The sequence below is a fragment of the Lepidochelys kempii genome, chromosome 2, assembly GCF_965140285.1.
Source record: "Lepidochelys kempii isolate rLepKem1 chromosome 2, rLepKem1.hap1, whole genome shotgun sequence".
Taxonomy (NCBI): domain Eukaryota; kingdom Metazoa; phylum Chordata; order Testudines; family Cheloniidae; genus Lepidochelys; species Lepidochelys kempii.
Window position 1 is genome coordinate 158,411,918 of NC_136381.1, and position 22,127 is coordinate 158,434,044.

Consider the following 22,127-nt stretch of genomic DNA (forward strand, 5'->3'; position numbering starts at 1 on the left):
TAAACGTTTAACGGGGGAACTAGGGTGTGCGGGGTGCTGCAGCACTCCCACGTTTTACACGGGGCCCCGCTGCCAGCTCCGCACTCAGGATCCCCACTGCCAGCCCCATGCCTTGGGCTCTGCTGCCGCCCAGCAACCCGGCATAGGCTATAACCGCTACGCTTATATACAGATAGCTCTGTAACAAAATCATCTGATGCCCAAACGCTTCAGCTGCAAGATAAGCAATAATAATTAATAAAGGCTATCTTACCAGTACTTTCCACTTTAAAATGCACTACAACTGCCATGTCTGCTGAACAGTCAGTGTCAACTTCAAATATTTATCCAATTAGCAACAGTCTTCTCCAAACTCACCTCAGAAGCGAAGCTCTTGTTGAAAATGGAAAAGTTGTTGATTTGTTCATCGCTCTCTGGAGCATCACATGAAACCCAACAATCCTGCCATAACTGCCAAACCTGCATGGATTGCCTTCTGGTTAAATCCACGCCATAATCACATGCGGTTTCTTTCGCCTGTTGTCCAGATTGCTGCTAAATCAAAGCTTCTGCAACTTGCATCGATGTTAGAAATAGAAGAACCTCCACGTGCCAGAGCTGGACTGAGACGTGCTGAACCGGATGAGCCAATAAAGCCAGCGCCGAAAAATATGCGTGAAACTGAGAAGAGTGCTATAATGATGCTTTTAGGTGAAGATTACACCAAGCCTTGGAAAACTCGCAAAGAGTTGCTTGTGCATTCCAGAATTGTCTGTGCCTGCAGAATGTGTGTTTTCCAACGCTGGCTTTACTGTTAATTGGCTGCGCACAAGACTGACACCAGAGCGTGTAAACATGTTAATGTTTCTTAACAAAAATCAGCAGTAGAGTTGAAATTCTAATTAGACTTTTTGTGTTTTTGGATGGCTCAGGGATATTTATGTAAAAAGTTAAAAAAAAAAAAAGTGGGTTTTAATTTTACACATAAGACAGTTTGTTTTTGTTGTTCATAAAGGCACTTGACAAAGATAATATATGTGTGTGGTAGATTCAGTGTGATCCAGTGGCGCGGAGACATTTTTAGTAGTGGGGATGCTGAAAGCCAGCCCCCTCCTATTGTCCTTCCCACCTAGCTGGGGCTTGGAGCAGAGTCATTTCTCCAGGAGGGAGGACAGAGACAGAGGTAAGGGAGTGGAGGCTGGGGCCACCGCTAGGGGTGGGCAGGGGCCAGGAGCGCAGGGTTAGATGATTTATTGCAGTGATTTTTTACTCACATCCATAGTATTAACTGATTGCTATATATGGGGCGGGAAAACAAGGACATAGTGGGAGGACCATTTTCATGTTCCAAAAGAAGATTAACCAGAGATCACAAGATCAATTTCCGTTACAAGATAAAGACTCTGGTCACTTGTGCTTTTTAGTTTCTCTAAAAACCCTGCAAGATAAGATCCCATAAACTTCACCAGTAAGTAATATATCTGAATTGACTATGTCTATTTATCAGAACATATAAGGGATCCAGTAGGGCAGGCAACAGAGCCCCAGGCTGGGCAGCAGCCAGAAGGGATTCCGGGCCCGGGGCTGGCAGCTGGGATCCCGGGCCGGGGCAGCAGCCAAGCCCCAGGGCCAGCAGCCGGGATGCCAGGGGGCAGCAGAGTCCGAGGCATGGTAGCAACAGAGCCCTGGGCGCTGAGCAGCAGCTGGGATCCTGGACGCCTGGGGCCAGCAACAGAACTGAAATGGATAAGCATCAAGCTTGTCGGTTAACCGGTTAAACTTTTACATCCCTAGTTCCACCCACGAGGAGCCAAGTTACTCGGGCTGTTCAAGAGTGGATATCACTCCGGTGGCGATAGCAGAGTTGGGATACTAGATTAGATTTGTGACCCGCCTTGCAGTAAATGCTACTAGATTGAGTTCAGAGTAACAGCCGTGTTAGTCTGTATTCGCAAAAAGAAAAGGAGGACTTGTGGCACCTTAGAGACTAACCAATTTATTAGAGCATAAGCTTTCGTGAGCTACAGCTCACTTCCTCAGATGCATCTGAGGAAGTGAGTTGTAGCTCACGAAAGCTTATGCTCTAATAAATTGGTTAGTCTCTAAGGTGCCACAAGTCCTCCTTTTCTTTTTACTAGATTGAGTGATGACCAGCCCAGGTAAAGAATTAGACTTCAGAAGGAAACAATCGGGAGGTTCCACATTCAGATAATTTTGAATGAATCAGACATTTAAATGTGTAAGTATAAAGAATAATGGGCCATATTCTGCTGTCAATTACACTGGGAATAAATATAGAACAAATCCATTGATAACAGAGGAGTTACTTCGGTTTAGTCCAGTGTAATTGACAGTTTGGCCCAATGTATCCAGTCATTCCACTGGCTCTCATTTTATATCTGACATTTTATATCTGAGAGTGAGAATGAGCCAACTGAAAAATGTTCAGCTCTGAATAGACACATAATGACTGGAAATAAGAGTTCTAGTGGAAAACTACTGACCCACAGACTGAAGTGAACAAGAGGACTATGAAGCCATTACCTTGGTAACAAAGATGCAGTGTTTGTAGTCTAAAATGAAGTTGGGTGGGTTTGGGGTTTGGTTTTATTGTAGTGAAGGGAAGTGTGTAGGCTTTGTTGTGTACTAAATCCAGCTCCCATAATTCCCTGCGGGAGTCACTTTTCAGTCTTGTTATATAGTATGTACCAGTGCTCATAGACCTTTGCCTAATGTCATGTCTTAAAGAACACACAGAGATTCACGACTGAATGCATGAACTGAATGCAACCTTATGTTTTATTTTAGAATTTTTATTTTGTTTTAATTGCAAAACATGATTATGGTTGATGATCTCATTCTAAAATTCAGTGGAATATAAAACAGCTGCAGCATTTATGGCCTGGACAAATTGGCCAGATTTGCAAAACTAGAAACTACTTTCCAACCTAGGATTCTGAATTACAGTTAATTTGCATAGAAAAAGACATGCATGCATGGAGTTAGAGGGTGAAAGAAAAGAGAGCCTTTCTCTTTGGTCAAGAATCTCTCTTATGAAATACAGGCTAGGAAAGTAGGAGGCAAATTTTGTACTTGCATGCCTGCGCATAAGTTCCAATGAGCTCAATGGCAGTTACATGGATATGCATGCACACAATTGAGGGCAAAAATTGGCGTGTCAGATTATAGAAAACCAGCTTTTCCACAACATACTTTAAAGCCTAACTGTGAGAAGTTTAATGTACCATAAAAACCTTCCTTCTTTCTAACAGAAAAGGACTCTCATCCTATTAGTAGGTGATTGGTGCAAACGTAAGTGAGCTTCAGACACTTAAGTTCACTAATTTACTAATGCAATCCCTGTTGTGACTTGTTGCTATTACAGTAAGGTTTATTGATTTTAAATTTCATTTTTTAAATAAACCACCATTTTAGTGGGCTTTATGCAATATATGCTTCCAGTCTGAAAACTTTGTTCCTTGTCAAATAGGAGGGAACAGGCTATGAACACCACTTATTTACTAAAAAAGAAAAGGAGTACTTGTGGCACCTTAGAGACTAACAAATTTATTTGAGCATAAGCTTTTGTGAGCTACAGCTCGTGCCACAAGTACTCCTTTTCTTTTTGCAGATACAGACTAACATGGCTGCTACTCTGATGAACACCACTGATTTACTGTTTTGAACATATTCATCAATTTTTTCTAACTCTTTCATTTTGATGTTCTATGGACTATTTTGGATCTCTCTCCCTGCCCTTATTCCCAGACTTCTAGCTGGCATTTAAGCCGGAATTTATCTTCCAGCAGTCAATTTTAACTCAGTCTTTTATAAAGTTTAACTTCTGAATATTGAGCATCTCCTGGGTTAGCTTTTTCACTAGAAAATTAGTTAAAAGCAGCTGAAAGGGCAACACACTTGAGGTAAGTGCTTTGTGGGAAGGGGCAGTGTCAAATGGTAACCTCTTTCACCTCCTCACCATAAGCTGCCTCAATGCTTGCAAATTACAAATCACAGTTTGCAGAAATAATATTTCACTAGTGCCATCCATGCCGCAAAGCTTCTTCCTGCAGGTGATTTGTGGGAAATCATCTATCTTTGCATATATGTCTTTGAAAATTTTGTAAATCTTTTCTTTCTGATTTTGCATGGTAAGGAAACAACCAAGAGTGGTTGAATATTGCTTACAGCTCCATGGCAACCAAACAGGAAGTGCCCCTTGTGAAAGCCACAAGTGGAGAGGGCCCTCAAATATCCTGTCAGTTTGGACTAAAAAAATGTTCTCTTGTTGGGATGGAAACCTGAAGGGCAGTTTGTGCTCTTCCTCCATTTCAGTTCTTTTGAGGATGGTAATTCCTGTTTAGCCACCAGGGAATTCAGTGCTGTTAAGGCCCTAAGGATACTAATGGAAATGACACTGCAACAAAATGTCTGTGGGGAGAAGTGGTCAATTTAACTCTTGAAGAATCAGCCTCTGCCTCAACCCTACCCCCTGTTTCCCAATAGATTTGACAGCAGATGTAACAAGGAGGCTAAACTTGCCAGAAATTTCCCATAATAGTTCAGTAACCCTAGCTGCTTCCTTGGTGCAGTCACTGATGTCATGTCAGACGCTTCCAGAATTGCTGGAATCTTTTCTGGCATTGACTTGATACCTTCCTTCAATTGCTGGTGCCCTAAATAAGTCACAGAATCCCACAAGAATGTGCACTTGTTCTTCTGCGGTCTCACCCTTACTTTCAGAACGCATTCCAGCATCTTCTTGGAGGCTTCCAGGTGTTCCTTGTCATTTTAGCTCCTGATGATGATGCCATCAAAGTAGATGGCTGTATAACCTTTGTTATCCTTTCAAATGCATTTATATGATTCTGAGAGGCTGTCTGGAATAAATAGACCTTTATGTCTGTGCTTAATTGTTGTAAATTTCCTCAAAGTTTGTCCAATTGTACTTACAACTATTCATAGTTCAGCTCCAGCTGGAATGGGAAACAAACATTAATCCAGGGGAAGTGACACTGTGCTAATTTGGAAATGGGACTAGAGCAGAGTGCATTAACAAACTTTTAATGCACATCAGCAGGGTCCGTACAGTTAATATCCGGTAAACTAGTGTGGGTTGATTCCCACCCCCGCTTGCCACAAACTAAATGTTTGTGTGGACACACCTCTAATGAAACTTGTTCACTGCCTGTTTGTAGTCTTCACAAAGTGTCACCTGCAAATTCTCTTTATACAAGGAAGCCTTCCGTTACCAATCTGTGAATTTCTGTTTCCCTCTTTGTCCACAAAGAAGACAGGACCAACATCTCCTTAAAAAAATCCAAGGACTGCACCAGAATCCAGATGACTTTTGAAAAGGCTTTGGACCTTGAATGGTCCAAAATTTGTTCTTAAAATAGGCTCTAGGACTGACTTTGCTGTAGGTTGCTTGGTCTATCTGATAAACTAACTCTTTCAGATCATGTCTCACTTTTCTAACCATGCCCCGTAAAGAAATGCATCCTGATTATAATAGGATGTGTCTTTATCTATTTCAATTGAAGTGTTCCTTGTCAACTTGTTACATTATTTGTGGGTGAGAAGTCCATACAAATGAGCAGTTGACTGCTGAAATAAGTGTAGTAACTAAGTGGGCAACTTTGTTAAAATAAATTAGCTCAGCATTTCAGAAGAAGTGGGTGTCTTCAGGAGAGATTTAAATGAGGAGCAACATTGCTGGCTTTGTGGGGTAGCTCAGGAGAGGGTCATCTGTTCATGGTGGGAGGATGGATGAAAGTGTGCTGACAGTAATGGGAGAAGTGGGCAAATGGGAAAACAAGGCCAGCATTGTTAGAGCAGAAGGCCCGATGTAGTAAGAGATGAAGACAGATGAGTTTGGTAATTTCTGTTACACACGTGATTCAGAGAGAGCTGGAAATGCCTCAGTATGTAATGCTAGCAAGGGCTTGTTGCTACTTTTGAGGACTCAGTCTTCCACATCCAAAACCACATACCTTCCAACTATCCTGAGGTCATGCTCACATGGTTATTTTACTACAGCTCCTGGAGACGAAGGGTGGGGTTTTTTTTGTGTTTTGTTCCGTTTTTTCAAAAACGCTCAGCACTGCCCTAATTCTGCTCTCATTGAAGTTGATGATAGAACTCCCATTGATTTCTGTAGGAGCAGTTAGGCCAATGTTGAATGCATTGGAAAAGCCCACACAAAATGTGTGTACAGACATTTTGTAATATGGTTCAGTCAAGGTTTTCCAAGGAGTACAGCATATGCCTGACCTCAGAACAAACAAAGCCAAATTTGCTTCTCTGATCCAGAAAAGAACAGCTAAATACCACTGCTGTTTAACGTCTAAATAAGTCTTCATTTGACATCAAGACCCTTTTTTTACATTATCATTTGATTTGAATGGAAGCAGCTTTACAATTTTTTGTAGACTACTTCCAACTGCTGTGTAGACTAGTCTTTTGACAGTATCTTTCATAGAGATGTGATTTTAACTATTTCTGATTTGTCTTTTGATTTGAGATTAATGTGCAGGTATTCTATGATCTTGCTTAAGAAGAATTTAGCATGGCTATTCTAAAGACCTACTTTCTCCTCTGTACTGGTACCAATGCAGTATTCACTGTGGTTAGGACTCTTCATAGTTCTGATTAAACTATCAGAAAATAAGCAAACTGTACATACTTTGATATTTAAAATTTGTTTTCTGAAATACATTTTTTTAAAGTAAACTCCCAGGGAGCACTTTTCAAAATGACCTGTCCATTTGGATCACAGTATTACTTATGCAGGTTTTGGGGTGTTCAGTGAGTAATTGCAATGCTGCACTTGTTCCAAAACCTAGATTTATATAAAGAAAAGGAGGACTTGTGGCACCTTAGAGACTAACCAATTTATTTGAGCATAAGCTTTCGTGAGCTACAGCTCACTTCATCGGATGCATCCGATGCACCTGCATCCAATGAAGTGAGCTGTAGCTCACGAAAGCTTATGCTCAAATAAATTGGTTAGTCTCTAAGGTGCCACAAGTACTCCTTTTTCTTTTTGCGAATACAGACTAACACGGCTGTTACTCTGAAGCCTTGCTGTAGACGTTTACATTAAGCATCCTCTTCGCTTCAGAACTGCTGAAATGGAAAGCTGATGACACAGTTTTTAAAGGATTGGGCTTAAGCTGCCAGTTTTCTGTCCTCTTCAGATCAACATTAAGGATGTCTTCGACTACCTTGAGTGTTGCAGTCTACATCGTTAGTGCCAGGCTATCAGAATAAATGAACTTGCAGCATGTCGTTTATGGGAACATCATTTATAAAGGTATGGTGTTAGTAGTGATCCCTGTGGGAGGCCATTGTGCAGACTCAGCTTTTTGCTGACCTGACTTCTGAGATGAACACACAACGTTCTGTCTGAAAGCATTGATCTGTGAGTCAAAATGTCTGGTCGCACTGAAGTAGTGTGGATAGCTTCAGCAGTAGGCCCTTATGGCAGACAGTGTCATAAGTTGATGACAAGTCACTAGAAGCTGTGGTCGTTTTAAGCTTCTGCTGGAAACTAGCTTCAGAATGTGTAGTCAGTGCAAGCACTTGGTCACAGCAGCTTCACCCTGCCCTAAAACCTGCCTGTTCTGGGAGGATTGCAGTCTCCAGAATGGAGGTAAGCCTTGCCAGGATCACCTACTCCAATAATTTGTATGTTGTACAGAGGAGATATATAGAATGAAAGCTTTTTGGGTTCTCAGGCAGCTTTCCAGGTTTTAAAATGGCCATTACCTTTAATTCCAAGTTGTTGGGAGTTCGTTGGTGGTGATGACTTCTGTGACAAGTGCTGCCATCCATTTGTGTCCTCTCAGCCCAAAATATTTAAGGAAGTCCAGAAGGATGCCACAACTGCCAGCTGCTTCTCCTGTTTGGTAGCAAAGAGGGCAGCATCAATCTTGAGTCTTGTGAAGTACTGACAGAGATGATGAAGGGAAACTTTTTTTGCAGGATTCCTTAAGAGCTGTTTTCACCTCTCTTTTTGTCAGCTTACAGTCATCTTTGAATTTCTTAGCCAGAAGCTGGCGATGCTGTCAGCAGTGACTTTGTGGTGCTTAGAGAAAAGGAGTACTTGTGGCACCTTAGAGACTAACCAATTTATTTGAGCATGAGGTTTCGTGAGCTACAGCTCACTTCATCGGATGCATACTGTGGAAACTGCAGAAGTTTCCACAGTATGCATCCGATGAAGTGAGCTGTAGCTCACGAAAGCTCATGCTCAAATAAATTGGTTAGTCTCTAAGGTGCCACAAGTACTCCTTTTCTTTTTGCGAATACAGACTAACACGGCTGTTACTCTGAAATTTGTGGTGCTTGTGTGTGTCATGGCGCTGCTCCACCTAGGTGCCACAGAAGGGCCCATGCAGAATGGCTTTAATGTCTGAAGTCTGTGGCCTCCACCATTTCCGTCCATCATTGTTGTCTTGTAGAGTGCAGTGATTGAAGGAGAGCAGTGGCTAAATCCAGGTCACCAGTAGCTTCATGATCCCTTAGGAATGTTTTGCTCTTTAGCCTCCAGCGGGGAATAAAGAGGCTCCTGTAACCATGGAGGAGCTTACGGAGTGATGGTGGCAACCTTCATGTGGTCCTCCATGTTAAGTACACTTTAACCGATGTGTCCAATGTAATGCCACCACTTTGGAGATGGAAGATCATTCATCGACCTCCTGGTCAAAATAGCAACTATTCCAAGAAAAAGGCTCTTTTCAGAGCATTAGGGGGCTTATTCCTTCACCCACTTCCTTCCCTGGTCCTTCTCGCATGAACAGAGAGCAACAATACCCAAAGTCCAAAGGTGCAAACAATTTGATGTTTATTGGGGTGAACTTCCAGCAAGCATGATTCCAGTTTCCTTCCTTAGTGTCCCCCTTCCCAGCTCTGACGCCACAGAGCCTTATCTGTGTCCCTGTTCCCATTTCCCCCCCTTAGCAAAACATGATTCTAATTCCCCACTCCCATTCCTTGTTCCCATTCCCCCCCCAACTTCCTGATTGACTGCAGACTATATAGTAAAACTTGAGTTCTGCTTAGCTATACCTTAACCAATCATTTTACTGAAATTTAACTAACCAATCCTAACATATTGTAACATGATTATTTAACCAATTATATCCCACCACCTTAATTAGTTTACACCCAGCAAAATTAATTATACAGCAGACAGAAACAATCACAGAACCAGACAGAGACCATGCAAATAAACAATAGCAAAGTGGGAACTATAATGACAAAACAATACAGAAGTGAGGATTTCACATCCCAGCTATTGATAAGTGAGTTCTTGCCAGACAGGATGCTATCAAACTGAGTTTCCTTTTATATTTTCTAGGCACTTCCCTTTCTCTGGAGGTGATAGGCATTATCAGGACAGGATTGTGTTCCTAACAGCCCAATAGCACCTTATTTCAATGCGACTAGTTTGGAATGTAAGGATGTGACCATTCGTTTCCCAGTTTATGTCTGCCTCTGCTGCTTAGCCAAAGATCTCAGCCTAAGAACAGGGCCTCAGACTGTCACAGTAAGAGAAGACCCTTATACCAGCAGACAGTGATTTTGATTCTTTCTTTTATGCCTCTATAACTAGCTAAGTGATCAGAATACACCTAAATTATTAGAGTATAGGCCTTTACAGACAGGCCTGAATATCTATATCCTAACACAGAGCCACACTAATCAAAGAATAGGCCCTTTGAATTGTCTGTGCCAACAATGTAGAGGGCCTATCTCATTCAAAGGCTGATGTCATTGCGAGGCTGCTGATGGACAATAACATCAACATCCTGGCGCCGCAAGAAACACATATTGCGGAATAAGACTCAGCACACCTCAAGACACCAGGAGGCATCTTTCCCTCCAAACAAAACTATCCAAAATGGCATGGCCACCTAAAAGACATAGCCAAAGCACTACCAATTCGACACTGGAACCTGAGATGGGCTGTTTTTTTACAGTGGTGGAGAGACCCAGCAATAGAATGCCACCAAAGCCTGAAAATGTTGACTGGTTCACGAGGCTTATTATTAAAGCTGCAAAGAAGAGCTATGGAATGATAAATTATTCTATAATAAACCAAATAGCAAAACAAACTTGGTCAGGGTACCCATCTGGACTGATGGACAGCTGTGTTCCCTCAATTCCCCAAGTTGGGGTGCCTTCTATGCTGCTTTGCTGTGAAAACAACCACTCCTGGTCTGCTCACACACACACAGCCTACAGCATGTAAATAACTCCTAGCTACACTGTACAAGTGCTATAGCCAGCCATGAATTACACTGCAGAGCAACACCAGCAAATTCTCCAGTCCCAGAATTCCCCCAGAAATGTCTTGTACCTCCCAGTGCCAGCCTGGACAATACAAGCTCAAAGTCTGTCATTTGTTAATAGAATATGATCTGCACAAATCTTGTTATCCCAAATGGAGCTTCCCAAAACACTTCAATCCAAACACATTGGTTTAGAGAAAACAACAAAGCAAAGTTATTAACTACAGAAAGATAGATTTTAAGTGACTATAAGTAGTGAGGCATATAAGTCAGAATTGGTTACAAGAAAATAAAAAGTAAAGCTAGGACTATTGATTAATCACAGTTAACTCACACGATTAACTAAAAAATATTAACCGTGATTTTAAAAAATTAATCACGATTAATTGCATTGTTAAACAATAGAATACCAAATGAAATGTTTTAAATATTTTTGGATGTTTTTCTACATTTTAAAATATATTGATTTCAATTACAACATAGAATAAAAACTGTACAGTGCTCACGTATTTTTATTACAAATATTTGCACTGTAAAAATGATAAACGAAATAGTATTTTTCAATTCACCTCATACAAGTACTGTAGTGCGATCTCTTTATCTTGAAAATGCAACTTACAAATGTAGAATTTTTTTATTAGATAACTGTATTCAAAACCAAAACAATGTAAAATTTTAGTGTCTACAAGTCCACTCAGTACTAATACTTGTTCAGCCAATCCCTAAGACAAACAAGTTTGTTTACATTTACGGGAGATACTGCTGCCCTCTTCTTATTTACAATGTCACCTGAAAGTGAATACAGGCATTGGTGTGGCACTTTTGTAGCTGGCATTGCAAGGTATTTACATGCCAGATATGCTAAACATTCATATGCCCTTTAATGCTTCAACCACCATCCCAGAGGACATGCTTCCATGCTGATAACACTCATTTAAAAAAATATGTTAATTAAATTTGTGACTGAACTTCTTGTGAGAGAATTGTATGTCTCCTGCTCTGTTTTACCCACATTCTGCCATATATTTCATGTTCTAGCAGTCTCGGATGACGACCCACCACATGTTGTTCATTTTAAGAACACTTTCACTGCAGATATGACCAATACAAAGAAGGTACCAATGTGAGATTTCTAAAGATAGCTACAGCACTCGACCCAAGGTTTAAGAATCTGAAGTGCCTTCCAAAATATGAGAGGGACAAGGTGTGGAACATGCTTTCAAAAGTCTTAAAAGAGCAACTCTCCAATGTGGAAACTACAAAACCCGAACCAGCAAAAAAGAAAATCAATTTTCTGCTGGTACCTTAGAAGAAGATAGATAGATAGATAATGTATATAAAGGAATATATATCTTCTTACTATATGTTCCATTCTGTGCATCCGATGAAGTGGGCTGTAGCCCACAAAAGCTTATGCTCAAATAAATTTGTTAGTCTCTAAGGTGCCACAAGTACTCCTGTTCTTTTTACAGGCAATTTAGACAGAGTGAAATTAACAGCATGTCTACTATAATTTTGTTTGCCCTCTGTGCTGTACCTATCTCTTCCCAACAGAGCTCACTTGCTGGCAGTGCACCAAGTATGTCTTTTAATTTCTCTTTCAGTTTTGTTGGTACTTTTGTTGGTACTACCTATTGTAAGGACTGTGGAGCTGGTTTTCAGGGTAACTAATCTGTTAAAGGAGCTTAACTTTAAAAGTTGAGGGACTGGAGGTCAGATGCTCCCCTGGCTTGTATTCTGTTCTTACATAGTCATATCTCTATTTTTCAATGAGATCACATTGTTGACTGAAGAGAACTTAAAAATCAGTACAATGTGACTAATAGCCTGAGACAAACTGTTCCTCTAATGCCTAAGCTTCATTTTTGCAATCCAAAGTAGAGAGGGCCTTCTTCAGTATTTTTGCACTACACTTTGCTGTGCCTGTTTGCAGTGCACTGGTCATATCGGAGAGGTGGCCTTCCACTTTAGGGGCCAGCCAGCCCTGTTCTGATCTGGCCCTGTTGGGAAGAGATCAGGAGATCCCTATAAAGGGCTGAAAGGGCTCCAGTGGAGGAGAGCTGCAGGAGAGAGGTTGGCTCCTGTGACTGACCCTGGAGCAGAGAGAAGGGGACAGTATGAAAGGCCTCTGTTCATTGGGGATGGCTTTGTTTTGTGAGACTTAGGGTATTTTTTGTTTGATTTTAATAAATTGTCCTGAGGGAAGGGCCTACGGTTGCCCACCCTCCAGGATTATCCTGGAGTCTCCAGGAATTAAAGATTAATCTTTAATTAAAGATAATGTCATGTGATGAAGCTTCCAGGAATTTGTCCAACCAAAGTTGGCAACCCTAGAAGGACCTGAAAGAGAGTTGGGCATGGTATTAGTCCTTCCTGGGCTGTGGGAGGCTGGCCAGCAGCCCGACATCACTATTCGTAATTCTCCTTAGCTGTATCATGGTCTTTGGCTCTTTAAGAGTACATATGGATCTTGCCTGAGGAGCCATCTAGGAAGTAAATCACCAATGAATCCTCCTGGCAGCAGCTGTGCTTGTGAGCTCTCTTTTGACCATGCACCCCAGCGTCCAACCGTAACCTCCCACTACAACTCCGTAGGAAGCTCTCAAGATGTCCACAGAGCGACAGGGCTTCTGGGAATGGACCAGGACCAAGGTTAATCTCCTTCCCTCTGTGTATACAGCAAGCATAATTTCACAGCCCTCTTTCCTTATCCTGTGGGAAGGATGCCCTTGGCTTTAACACTCTGTCCCTTCATTCTTTGCCATCAGCAACCCATGCCATCTCCTCTTTACCCCGTCCTCTTGTCTGCTTTCCCCTCTTGTATCACAAACAGAATGTGCTTATGCTCCTATGTATAAAAGTTTCCCTTGCTGTCTCTTTTCCCAAACTACACACAAACAAAAATAATCAAAGATGGCTGTAATCCCACTTAATATTTTGGGAGCATTTTGTTGAGAAGTTTGTTTTCATGCTTGCATGTGATTTTTATATGAAAAATATCCATCCCTCTGACATCCTGTGAAATGTTGTGGGTGTAAAATCAGCTGGAACAGAAACACTTATATAAAACTTCAAAAAAAAATCCTTAGTTTTGTACCACTAAAGGTATTTTATTTCAGGATACAGGTCACTAAATTTGAAAAGGAAATTCAGTGCTGGATTAGACCAAGGCACTGTAGTTTTGGCTGTAAGATTTGTTATAAGCAATGAACTCACAAAAAAACACAGTCTGTGGGTATCAATCCGTGCTAATTCATTTCTGCATAAAGTTTTCAAACTATAATATTCTATGGAGTATTTTGGGGAAGGGTGGCGGTTATTTTACACGTAATGTTAATCATTGTCCTTATACTTATGTTCTCAAACAAAAAATGGAAAATTAAAATGAAATTAAATTTACAAACTAAAATTAAAAAGAAAAGGAGGACTTGTGGCATCTTAGAGACTAACAAATTTATTTGAGCATAAGCTTTCGTGAGCTACAGCTCACTTCATTGAATGCATTCAGGTTCATTAAGGGGGAAAAAAATTGATCTTGGTCCACTCAGCTAGTTTCGTTCACATCTCTTGAGCATGAAATGTGAATAGATTTACTGGTGCATTTTGGCAGCAGTTCCTTGACCCACATCAGCAGTGGCTGAATAACAGAGTGAATGTAGTGTATATGAATTAAAGACTTCTTTTTTCCATCCCCCCCTCTTCATTTTCCTTGACTTCGGCAAATGATTTTTTTTTTCTTCATACCAAACAATGTGACTTCTGCGGAAAAATTGGAGTTTTGTCAAAGGCCTTGCTGGAACCAAGGGTTCCAGGCATTTTTCCCCCCATGAGAACAAACTTTGCTTTCTTACTCTGTGTTGATCTTGACCAATACAATATTCAAATTGACCTTGCAGTTGTATTTGTCATGATTTGCTTCAATTAAAAATACATAAATCCTGGCCTTGTTTTTTCATATCACTCATATTGGAATGGGTTAACACAGTTACAGGCATAATTACCAGCGTTGACAGATTCTAAGGGCTAGTCTACACTAGATGGGCTTCAGCAGTGCAGCTGCACCACTGTGGCATGTATGGTGAAGATGCTCTAAGATGATGGGAGAGAGCTCTCCTGTCGACTTAATTACTCCACCTCCGTGAGTGGTAGTAGCTATGTCAGCGGGAGAAGCTCTGCTGCCAACACAGTGCTATCTATACCAGTCTTCGGTCGGTGCAAGTTACATTGCTCAGGGGTGTGGATTGTTCACACCCCTGAGTGATGTAAATTATACCAAAGTAAGTGGTAGTGTAGACAAGCCCTAAGACCCTTCATGGGGATGTAAAGCTCTTCTGTTGAGTATCCTGATGTTAGATGTTTGAACCTTGTATGGTGATGTGGGGCTATTTTTGCCGAGACACTGAAGTTAGATCAAATCTATCCAATGAGCTCCAAGCAAGGAGTTCTATATAGAAACACTGGGAATGTCTTTCTGAGGCAGAAGGAGCTAGGGATAGAAATGATGTTCTTTAGGGAAAATGCTAGGAAGATCCAGATTTGGGGAGAAAGTATAGGGTGATGTCTGGGGGGGAAGGGGGAAATGTTGTCTTTAACTTGATGATAATACAAGCAAACTACAAGAAGGAGGTAAATGTGTGATATATACAGTGTGTATATAATCTGTGTGAAGTAGAATAGGAATCCCACCTGCTCACAGTGCGGAGCAGAATTTCATTATAGGTCTCTTGAGGGGAGGGCGGTTAAAGACTTACGGACATTACACCAACAGTCTTGTGGGTCCAGAGTAGGCTGATTAGCTATTGTCTGCTGTTTCGCATTGATTTGTGCGTGCTCTAACCAAATGCTTTTTTTCCAACCATTTGAAGGCTTAAGGCACTCTTTAGGGAAAATGAAGCTCTTCCTTCCCAGTTACTTGACCGAGCTGTATACATCTTCAGTGGGCTCCAGCGAGTCCTGGGATGAATGCATCCTGCCCTTTGAGAAACACTGCTAGAACCCCAGGATTGTAGCAGTCCAAGCCATAGGCACCGGCTTCCTCATTTCCCCCCTGGGGTGCTCAACCCCCAAGTCCCACACCTACTCCACTCCTTCACCCACTTAAGATGCCCCACCCCGCCTCTTCCTGCCCCTCTCCACTCCTGCCCTGCCTCTTCCAGCCCTGTTCCGCCCCCTCCCCCCAGCACCTTCTGCATGCTGCTGAAAAGCTGATCTTGGTGGGTGGGAGGCTCTGGGTGGGAGGGAGAGGAGCTGGTCCATGGGACTGCCAGTCCCACTATTTTTTCTCCATGGGTGCTCCAGCCCTTGAGCTGAAACCTTGCTGAAGCTGGTGGTTGTAATAGGTGTCCTTCATTCAGGATAAATGTAAAAAGCTGTTAACCATGTTTGTGGTAGATATCTGAGACAACTGGAGCTGGAAAGGCCAGTTAAGAATCTGAGCTATATGGAGGGAGGGGTTTCACTAGGGAGCACTGAATGCAAACACAGACGGCTGGATATTGTTTGAAGGAACTGTGCGTGTGAGTGAGAGAAAGAGAAAAGTAGAAATACCACACAAGCACACACAGAAGGTAGCATGCAAGCCAGTCCTAGAAACAGACGGACAGTGCTTGTAGCATGAGTCTGAGAAAAAGATGAGCGAGAGCCCCTTTGGGTAGAGTGCTGGCTAGAAAGAGGTTTTGACCTGTGAGCAAAGGCACCATCTCCTGTTGTTTGATTTCTACTGTGTTGAGAGAAACAGGACTTATATACGGGTTTCAGAGTAGCAGCCGTGTTGGTCTGTATCCGCAAAAAGAAAAGGAGTACTTTTGGCACCTTAGAGACTAACAAATTTATTTATGTACATTCTTTTAAATTAACAGGATTGAATCAAAGAAATACCTGACTCCATCCTCCATTTCTCCTCCAATGCAAACAACACACAAGACCCCAAATATTAGGTAACCGGGGTAAAACAAGTGTAACTGATTGGGATGTGGACAGTTGTAGCAGGTAGGTGCTCAGCGCAGAAGCGCTGCATTAAGGTAGGCAACGGTACTGATCATTAAAAGTCTGAAGTGCCGACACTGCTATTAGTGATTGAGGAGCTAGGTCTTTTCCATCTCTAATTTACATGTATCCATAAAATATACAGGTTGATAAAAAACAGAAGTTATGAAAAACAGTTGATGATCAGACTTTTTTGTTCTGAGAATTTTATTTCCTGTTTTGTTTACTTTTAAGCTGTTTTTTGTAGTCTGTTTATTTGATAGTTGACTGTTGCTTGGGGCAAAATGCATTCCTTGTTACTGGAGAACTCAGTTTGGTTTTTCAAAGTTATCCTTAGTCAGCCTGTGATGGTATTCCAGCTTCCTTTCAGCAGTGTTTGTGTTGAACATATTTTCACTAGTATGTCGACTGGGCTCCTTTTTAAACAAATATTTTCACACTGTTGTGGAGAGAGAATCAAAATGCACTTATTAACCTGTCTTTATTTTTTCCATCATAGGGCCGTGATTTATCAATTCCCATTGAGCTGCTCATTAACACTAGAAGGATTCCTTATTTGTGGCTGCCTACCCTCTTTCCCTATGCATTCAGTGTAGGAATGCATGTACTATTTGATTGGCAGACAAAGTACAGATGTTGGGTCTTTAGTCTGTCATCTGCCCTGGGATTTCAGCTATTCTATTAGGAGTAATGTCTTTTGCCATGATCTGCTTTGTAGCTTTCCAGTCACAGAAAGAGCAACCCAAGTGCATGGTAACAGTATTTGTCTCTTAACTAGTTAGCACAACACTTTGAAATGTAAAGTGCTGTATGTCTGAGTTTCAGGGTAACTGCACCTCTGGTTCCCCTCCATAGTCCCTCAAGGGCACCCACTTAAGATGTCCAGCTTCCAGCCATCATCTCTTGGGTAGACACCCACGTTTCTTTCTCTTCTGATGGGGTTTTAAGGCTGCACAGCTCCCTGCCTTATATTGTGATATCCCCAGCAAGCCAGTCTGTCTAAAGGCCAGCACCTGTGCTTTGCTTTCTCTCTCCAAGGGCTATGAACAGAGTACTGCCAGCAGTTATGAGTTATCACACAGATCTTACTAAGCAAGCACATTTATTCTTAAGGTAAAAGCATTACAGACAAAAAAATCCCCAAACCAATACAGTTTTAAATCAATCCATGCCCAGAACCACCCACTAGTCTTTTGGGCCCTAGTAAGCCCAAGTCTTTCCAACCCTTCCGCCCGGGTGGGGCCTCCCTTGGATAGAAGATCCTGTCCTTTGCTAGTTCAGAAAGAAGACCCTATGTGACCTCAAGCTCATCATTTTACACCAAAATCCCTTTCTTTGTGTCCTAGTCTCTGGAAAACCCAGTATGAATCTCTCCAGGGGCTGGTACCTTCCTAGAGTTGTTTAGTTTCAGTGACTTGCCTTATCACACCTCTGTTTCTTAGTTCCTTGGAGGAACTGTGACCATCCTCTCCCCATGGAGTAGAGCACAATCAGACATAAACAATTCATACATTTAATACATTGGCTCCCAAAGACGCCAAGGCTGCAATATCTGTCATACTATATAAGTGCTAAGTAGTAGTATTATAAGAGAAGAGTTTCTTATCACGAACGCATGTAGGAACTAGTCAGAACTTGGCCATTGTGATGCATACTGAATAGTAAAATGATTAGCTGTTGAAAGCAGTCTCCACCACTGTCTTTATCTGCATGGGGCACCATGACTTCACCCTTTTGGATTTTCATATTTTTGGTGTGTTTAAAGATGTCTCTGGCAGCTGTCACCCTGGTAAGTTGTTGGGTCTGTGCAGTTTACTAACGCTGCCCTCTTTTCCTGCAGTCGACATGTGTGTTCCAGACATGGTGGAGGCCAATAAGAGCACTGTTCTTTTTGTTTCTTGCTAATAATGGAGGATGACTGCGCTCATCTCCGCAGTGGGACACAACAAATGCCTGATTTGCCACCACCCTTCTCAAACCCTGAAGCACCCAGTCTCCTACTTAAGAATCCACCTAAGAGCCCCCATCGCACGGCAAGGTCCTGCTGCCAGTCCTCTCTCTTACTTGTCTAACTCTCGCACAGTCTCCTTGACAAGTGAGCCTACCAAACTCTCTTGTGACTATCAGCCCCCCGGCATGCACACTGGTCTGAGTGCCTGCCCTCCCAGTTGCACCAGCCAGCGATGCCAGCCCTCCTTGCTCCCACCTTCCAAATTTCCCCCTCCTGATGTGCCCAAAAGAACATGCCATTTCCAGGACTCATGCACCAGATCCTAGGCAGCATTTTGAGGATTCAAGTGACGTACCCCAGACAGCATTTGTAATGTTTAGTCTTACAACTTCCTTATTTGTATGTGTCCCTCTTGTTATTCGCAAGTGTTTGTTTTCTTTGTGCAGTTCTCGCATGCCTCTCACTTGGTGGAAATTTAGGAGAGAGAGGCCAGAGTGATGGGAGCCAAAATGTCGTCTCTTCACTTTTTTGAAGATTGGTGCCATATTTTCTTTTTTCTCCCCCCACCTCCCTCCCCAACCTTTTGGTACTTCCCCAGGTCAATGTCTCTCTCCAAATATAGGTTAGGGTCGAGTACAACACTGGTGCAGTACATTAATTAGCAAATCACTTTAGCAGCAGAGCTTCATGTATATTCCCTAGTCTACCTTACATTTGTTTCAGCCAGTTTGGAGTCATGGGTTTCATTTCGCAACCACTACCCCAATCATTTAACTGACCTATTTTCTGCCTAGGCTTCCTTTTCACTTGACAAGCCCTCCTGATTCCCATTAATCTTTTTCACTGAACTCAGTCTGCATTTTGCACTCCCTTTGTTTTTCCTAGCATGCCTTCACAGACTGTTCTTTAGTTGCTTTCTTCCATCTCACCCATCTCTGGTGAACATGTATTTTTAGCCTTTCATTTTAATGAAAATGAACGTTTAATGTGAACAAAGGACAAGGGAAGGAAACTCCAGAAAAGTGAAGCAGAGAAGGGGCTATAGGAGAATCCTCCAAAGAAACATCCGCCTCCTGTTTTCCCAGCTAGGATGAGAAAAGCATACAGATCCCTACTGCTATTGGGGGGTCCCCAAAATCCATTTGGGTGATCTGCTTCAAATTTTTCCAAGCTCTTTCTCATCTGCTATGAGCCTGCGTGTGACAATTCACAAGCCGAAAGAAGTTTTTAACACTACTAAAAGGGGTTAAAACATATGGATTAGATTGGAATGGGTCTTTCAGCCTTACCATTAGAATGACTCCATTGTGGGAAACTTAACATGTCAGAGGGCGCAGTACTTTTCCTAGCTTCAGAGGGCAGGGACGAAACAATGCCATGATGTTTGGTGCCTTGCTATATGGCATCTGTTCTCCGGCCTGTGCTGCTCGGTCACGGACCCCAAAGGGATTTCTGCATCACTGATTCTATCCTTGTGATGTTCCTCAAGAGCCCTTTGCATCTAGGTCAGGAATTCAATAGGTAAAGGAGAAGCTTCTTACTGTATGCGCTAACATCCTTGTTAAAAATACAAATGAGGATCTCCAATCCCTTTATCGGGGATGAGCATCGTACATTCCTCCCACATTCTACAGTTCATCCTGATGCCTCTCTCCTCTTGTGCAGTGAGACAGCTGGTGGAACTGCACAGTGATAAGGAATGCAGCCTTTTTATGTCCCTTCCAGGTCACAGCACCTTATCTCTGACTTGGCAGAGATGCTGGAGCCAGCGAGATCACATGTGTATAAAGAAGCAATAACGGCTTTATGTTCTCTAGGCCAGTTCTTCTGTTTGGCTGCTGTTCATCTTGAGTGACTTATTTTAGCAGAAAATTACTGGTTCTGGCTTTATGAACCCAAGTCGGCTCCTGGAATCAGTTGTTGAGGTGCCTTCAGGATGACACCCATTTGTCCCCCCAGTACTGTCTACCGACACATCCAGACTCCACAAGCCCCAGTGTCCAGGTGCCCAGCTTCAGAAATCCAGTTCTCCACCATGGCTAGACTGGGCAGAGGCTTTTGGTTGGAGGCGATCCATTGGTTTTGGTTTTTGTTATCCTTTTGATTTTCTTTATATTGCCTTCTTTGACTTGTTCCTGCCTGCTGATCTATCTGACAGCCTAGTCTGATCTTCCAAGGAGCAGTAAAGGGTATTGCCTAACCAGGTCTGAGAGGGTTATATCACTAGAATAGTTTCTTTTTCACTTCTGTCTGTTTTGTTTGTAAGCTCTTGCTTAGAGTGGTTTCTGCTCTGATAGGTTTGAACACAGGAAGTGTACAATGTTACCTCTTCTCATTTGGAAATGTTCATCTTTTCTGACTGTGGCCTTTGTACTTTTTTGTGATTTACTTTTTGGCGGAAATACAAAATGCAGCTTCACGGGATGTATAAATACAGGCAGTCGAGATAAACTGCATTGGCAGAGTAACTTATCTACACCGAGGATTTAACTAGCTCTCAGGAAGAGTATCGTTGATTCTAGCAGTCATAGTTGCTGTAAAAGTACTGAGCGACTAACCTCAAAAAAGCTGAAAGTGGAATGTGTAAGCCACAAAATGAAAAGAGAAACAGAACAAGGTGGGTAGATGTATAATCTACTTCCTTCTACAGAAACAAATTAACCTTGGACTCCATGCCAGTGCCACTAAAACAAATACCCCTGACAAAAAGAATAAACTTGCCAAACAAATGCTTGCATTATCCACTGATCAATACAACTCTTTTCTTTCAAATCCCATTTTGATGCCAGTCAGTCCAGAACACCCTCACAAAGTAGTGGTTCTAATGTACTTTGTGTTTATAGATGACATCAAGGAGACTCACTGCTCTTGGCAGTAGCAGGCTGGAAAATCTCTGAAGGAGGTACGATACTGATGAATGAACAGAAGTTAGTGCCTTTAGCACACTGTAAAATACTACCAGAGGGGATTGGTCGTGCTACTGTAGATAGGGTTGAAAAAAGTTGCACTTTTAACTCCTGGATTTCATACAGGGATAAAAAGTCAAACTCAGGCTGACAAATGTTTGAGCCCTGCTTAAAGATGAAAATTTTCTGGAACGTTTGAGCAAAATCCCTTCAGCTCTTTAGTTTGCTGAGGATGGGAAAGAAAAGCCACTATTCACTTTAAAAAACAACAAACAAACAAACCCTCAACCAACCAAAAACCAACAACCAAAGCCCACATATGTACCCTTGCCACATTTTTTAGGCAAGGCTAAAGCAAAGAGAGCTGAAGTTTGGAATCAAGCTTGAATGCTGTCCTCACTGAGGACTTGTGCCTTTGTTAGTTGTAGGAGAAAAAACAACAGATATTATTGCCTACAAATTACATCTTGAGTGCACACACTGAAAAACAACATTCCTTAGGTCTAGAATTTCATCAGTTGCTGTTAAACTTGCCAGATGCCTTGGATAACTAAATAAAATTACCTATTTGTTTTATTCCTTGGGCTCTCATTACATTAAATCTAGGGAATACTCCAAATACTGATGTACCTGGGAGCATGACAATGGGGGCAGGCAGGGGCACGGGAGGGTCACAGAGCTTCTCTGCCCCTCCCCCCACCCCCCTAAATAATCAGCAAGGACACAGAACTTCTCTGGCCCCAGGGCCACGGAAGGGTCACAGAGCTCCTCGGGACCGGAGAAGTGCTCTCTCTCCCTGCCACAGCCCCAGGGTCAGAGGAGTTCTGTGGCTCCACCGCAGCCCTGGGACTGGAGGAGCTATCCACCTCCTCTCTTTTGCTGTAATGAACTCTTGGCAATAATGGCCAAATGGCTTGGATCCTCAGGGGTTCGTTATAGCAAGGGTGTACTGGATTTCCTCATAACATCGTGTGTTTAAATGCCTCTCTAAAAGCGGTCAAATTTAAA

General features: G+C 42.2%; 1 protein-coding gene across 6 annotated transcripts in view; it reads left to right on the forward strand.

Moving 5' to 3' along the window:
- The window catches only part of TPPP (tubulin polymerization promoting protein), a 109,734-nt gene that overhangs the window by 48,740 nt on the left and 38,867 nt on the right, over window positions 1-22,127 (forward strand). For 4 of the 6 annotated variants that reach the window (XM_073332593.2, XM_073332591.2, XM_073332590.2 and 1 more), the window contains one exon: window positions 16,136-16,213. The exons of the other annotated variants lie outside the window; for them this stretch is intronic. In XM_073332593.2, coding sequence (XP_073188694.1) covers window positions 16,136-16,213 — 78 coding nt within the window. The remainder of the gene's footprint in view (window positions 1-16,135; window positions 16,214-22,127) is intronic. 6 annotated transcript variants of the gene reach the window in all.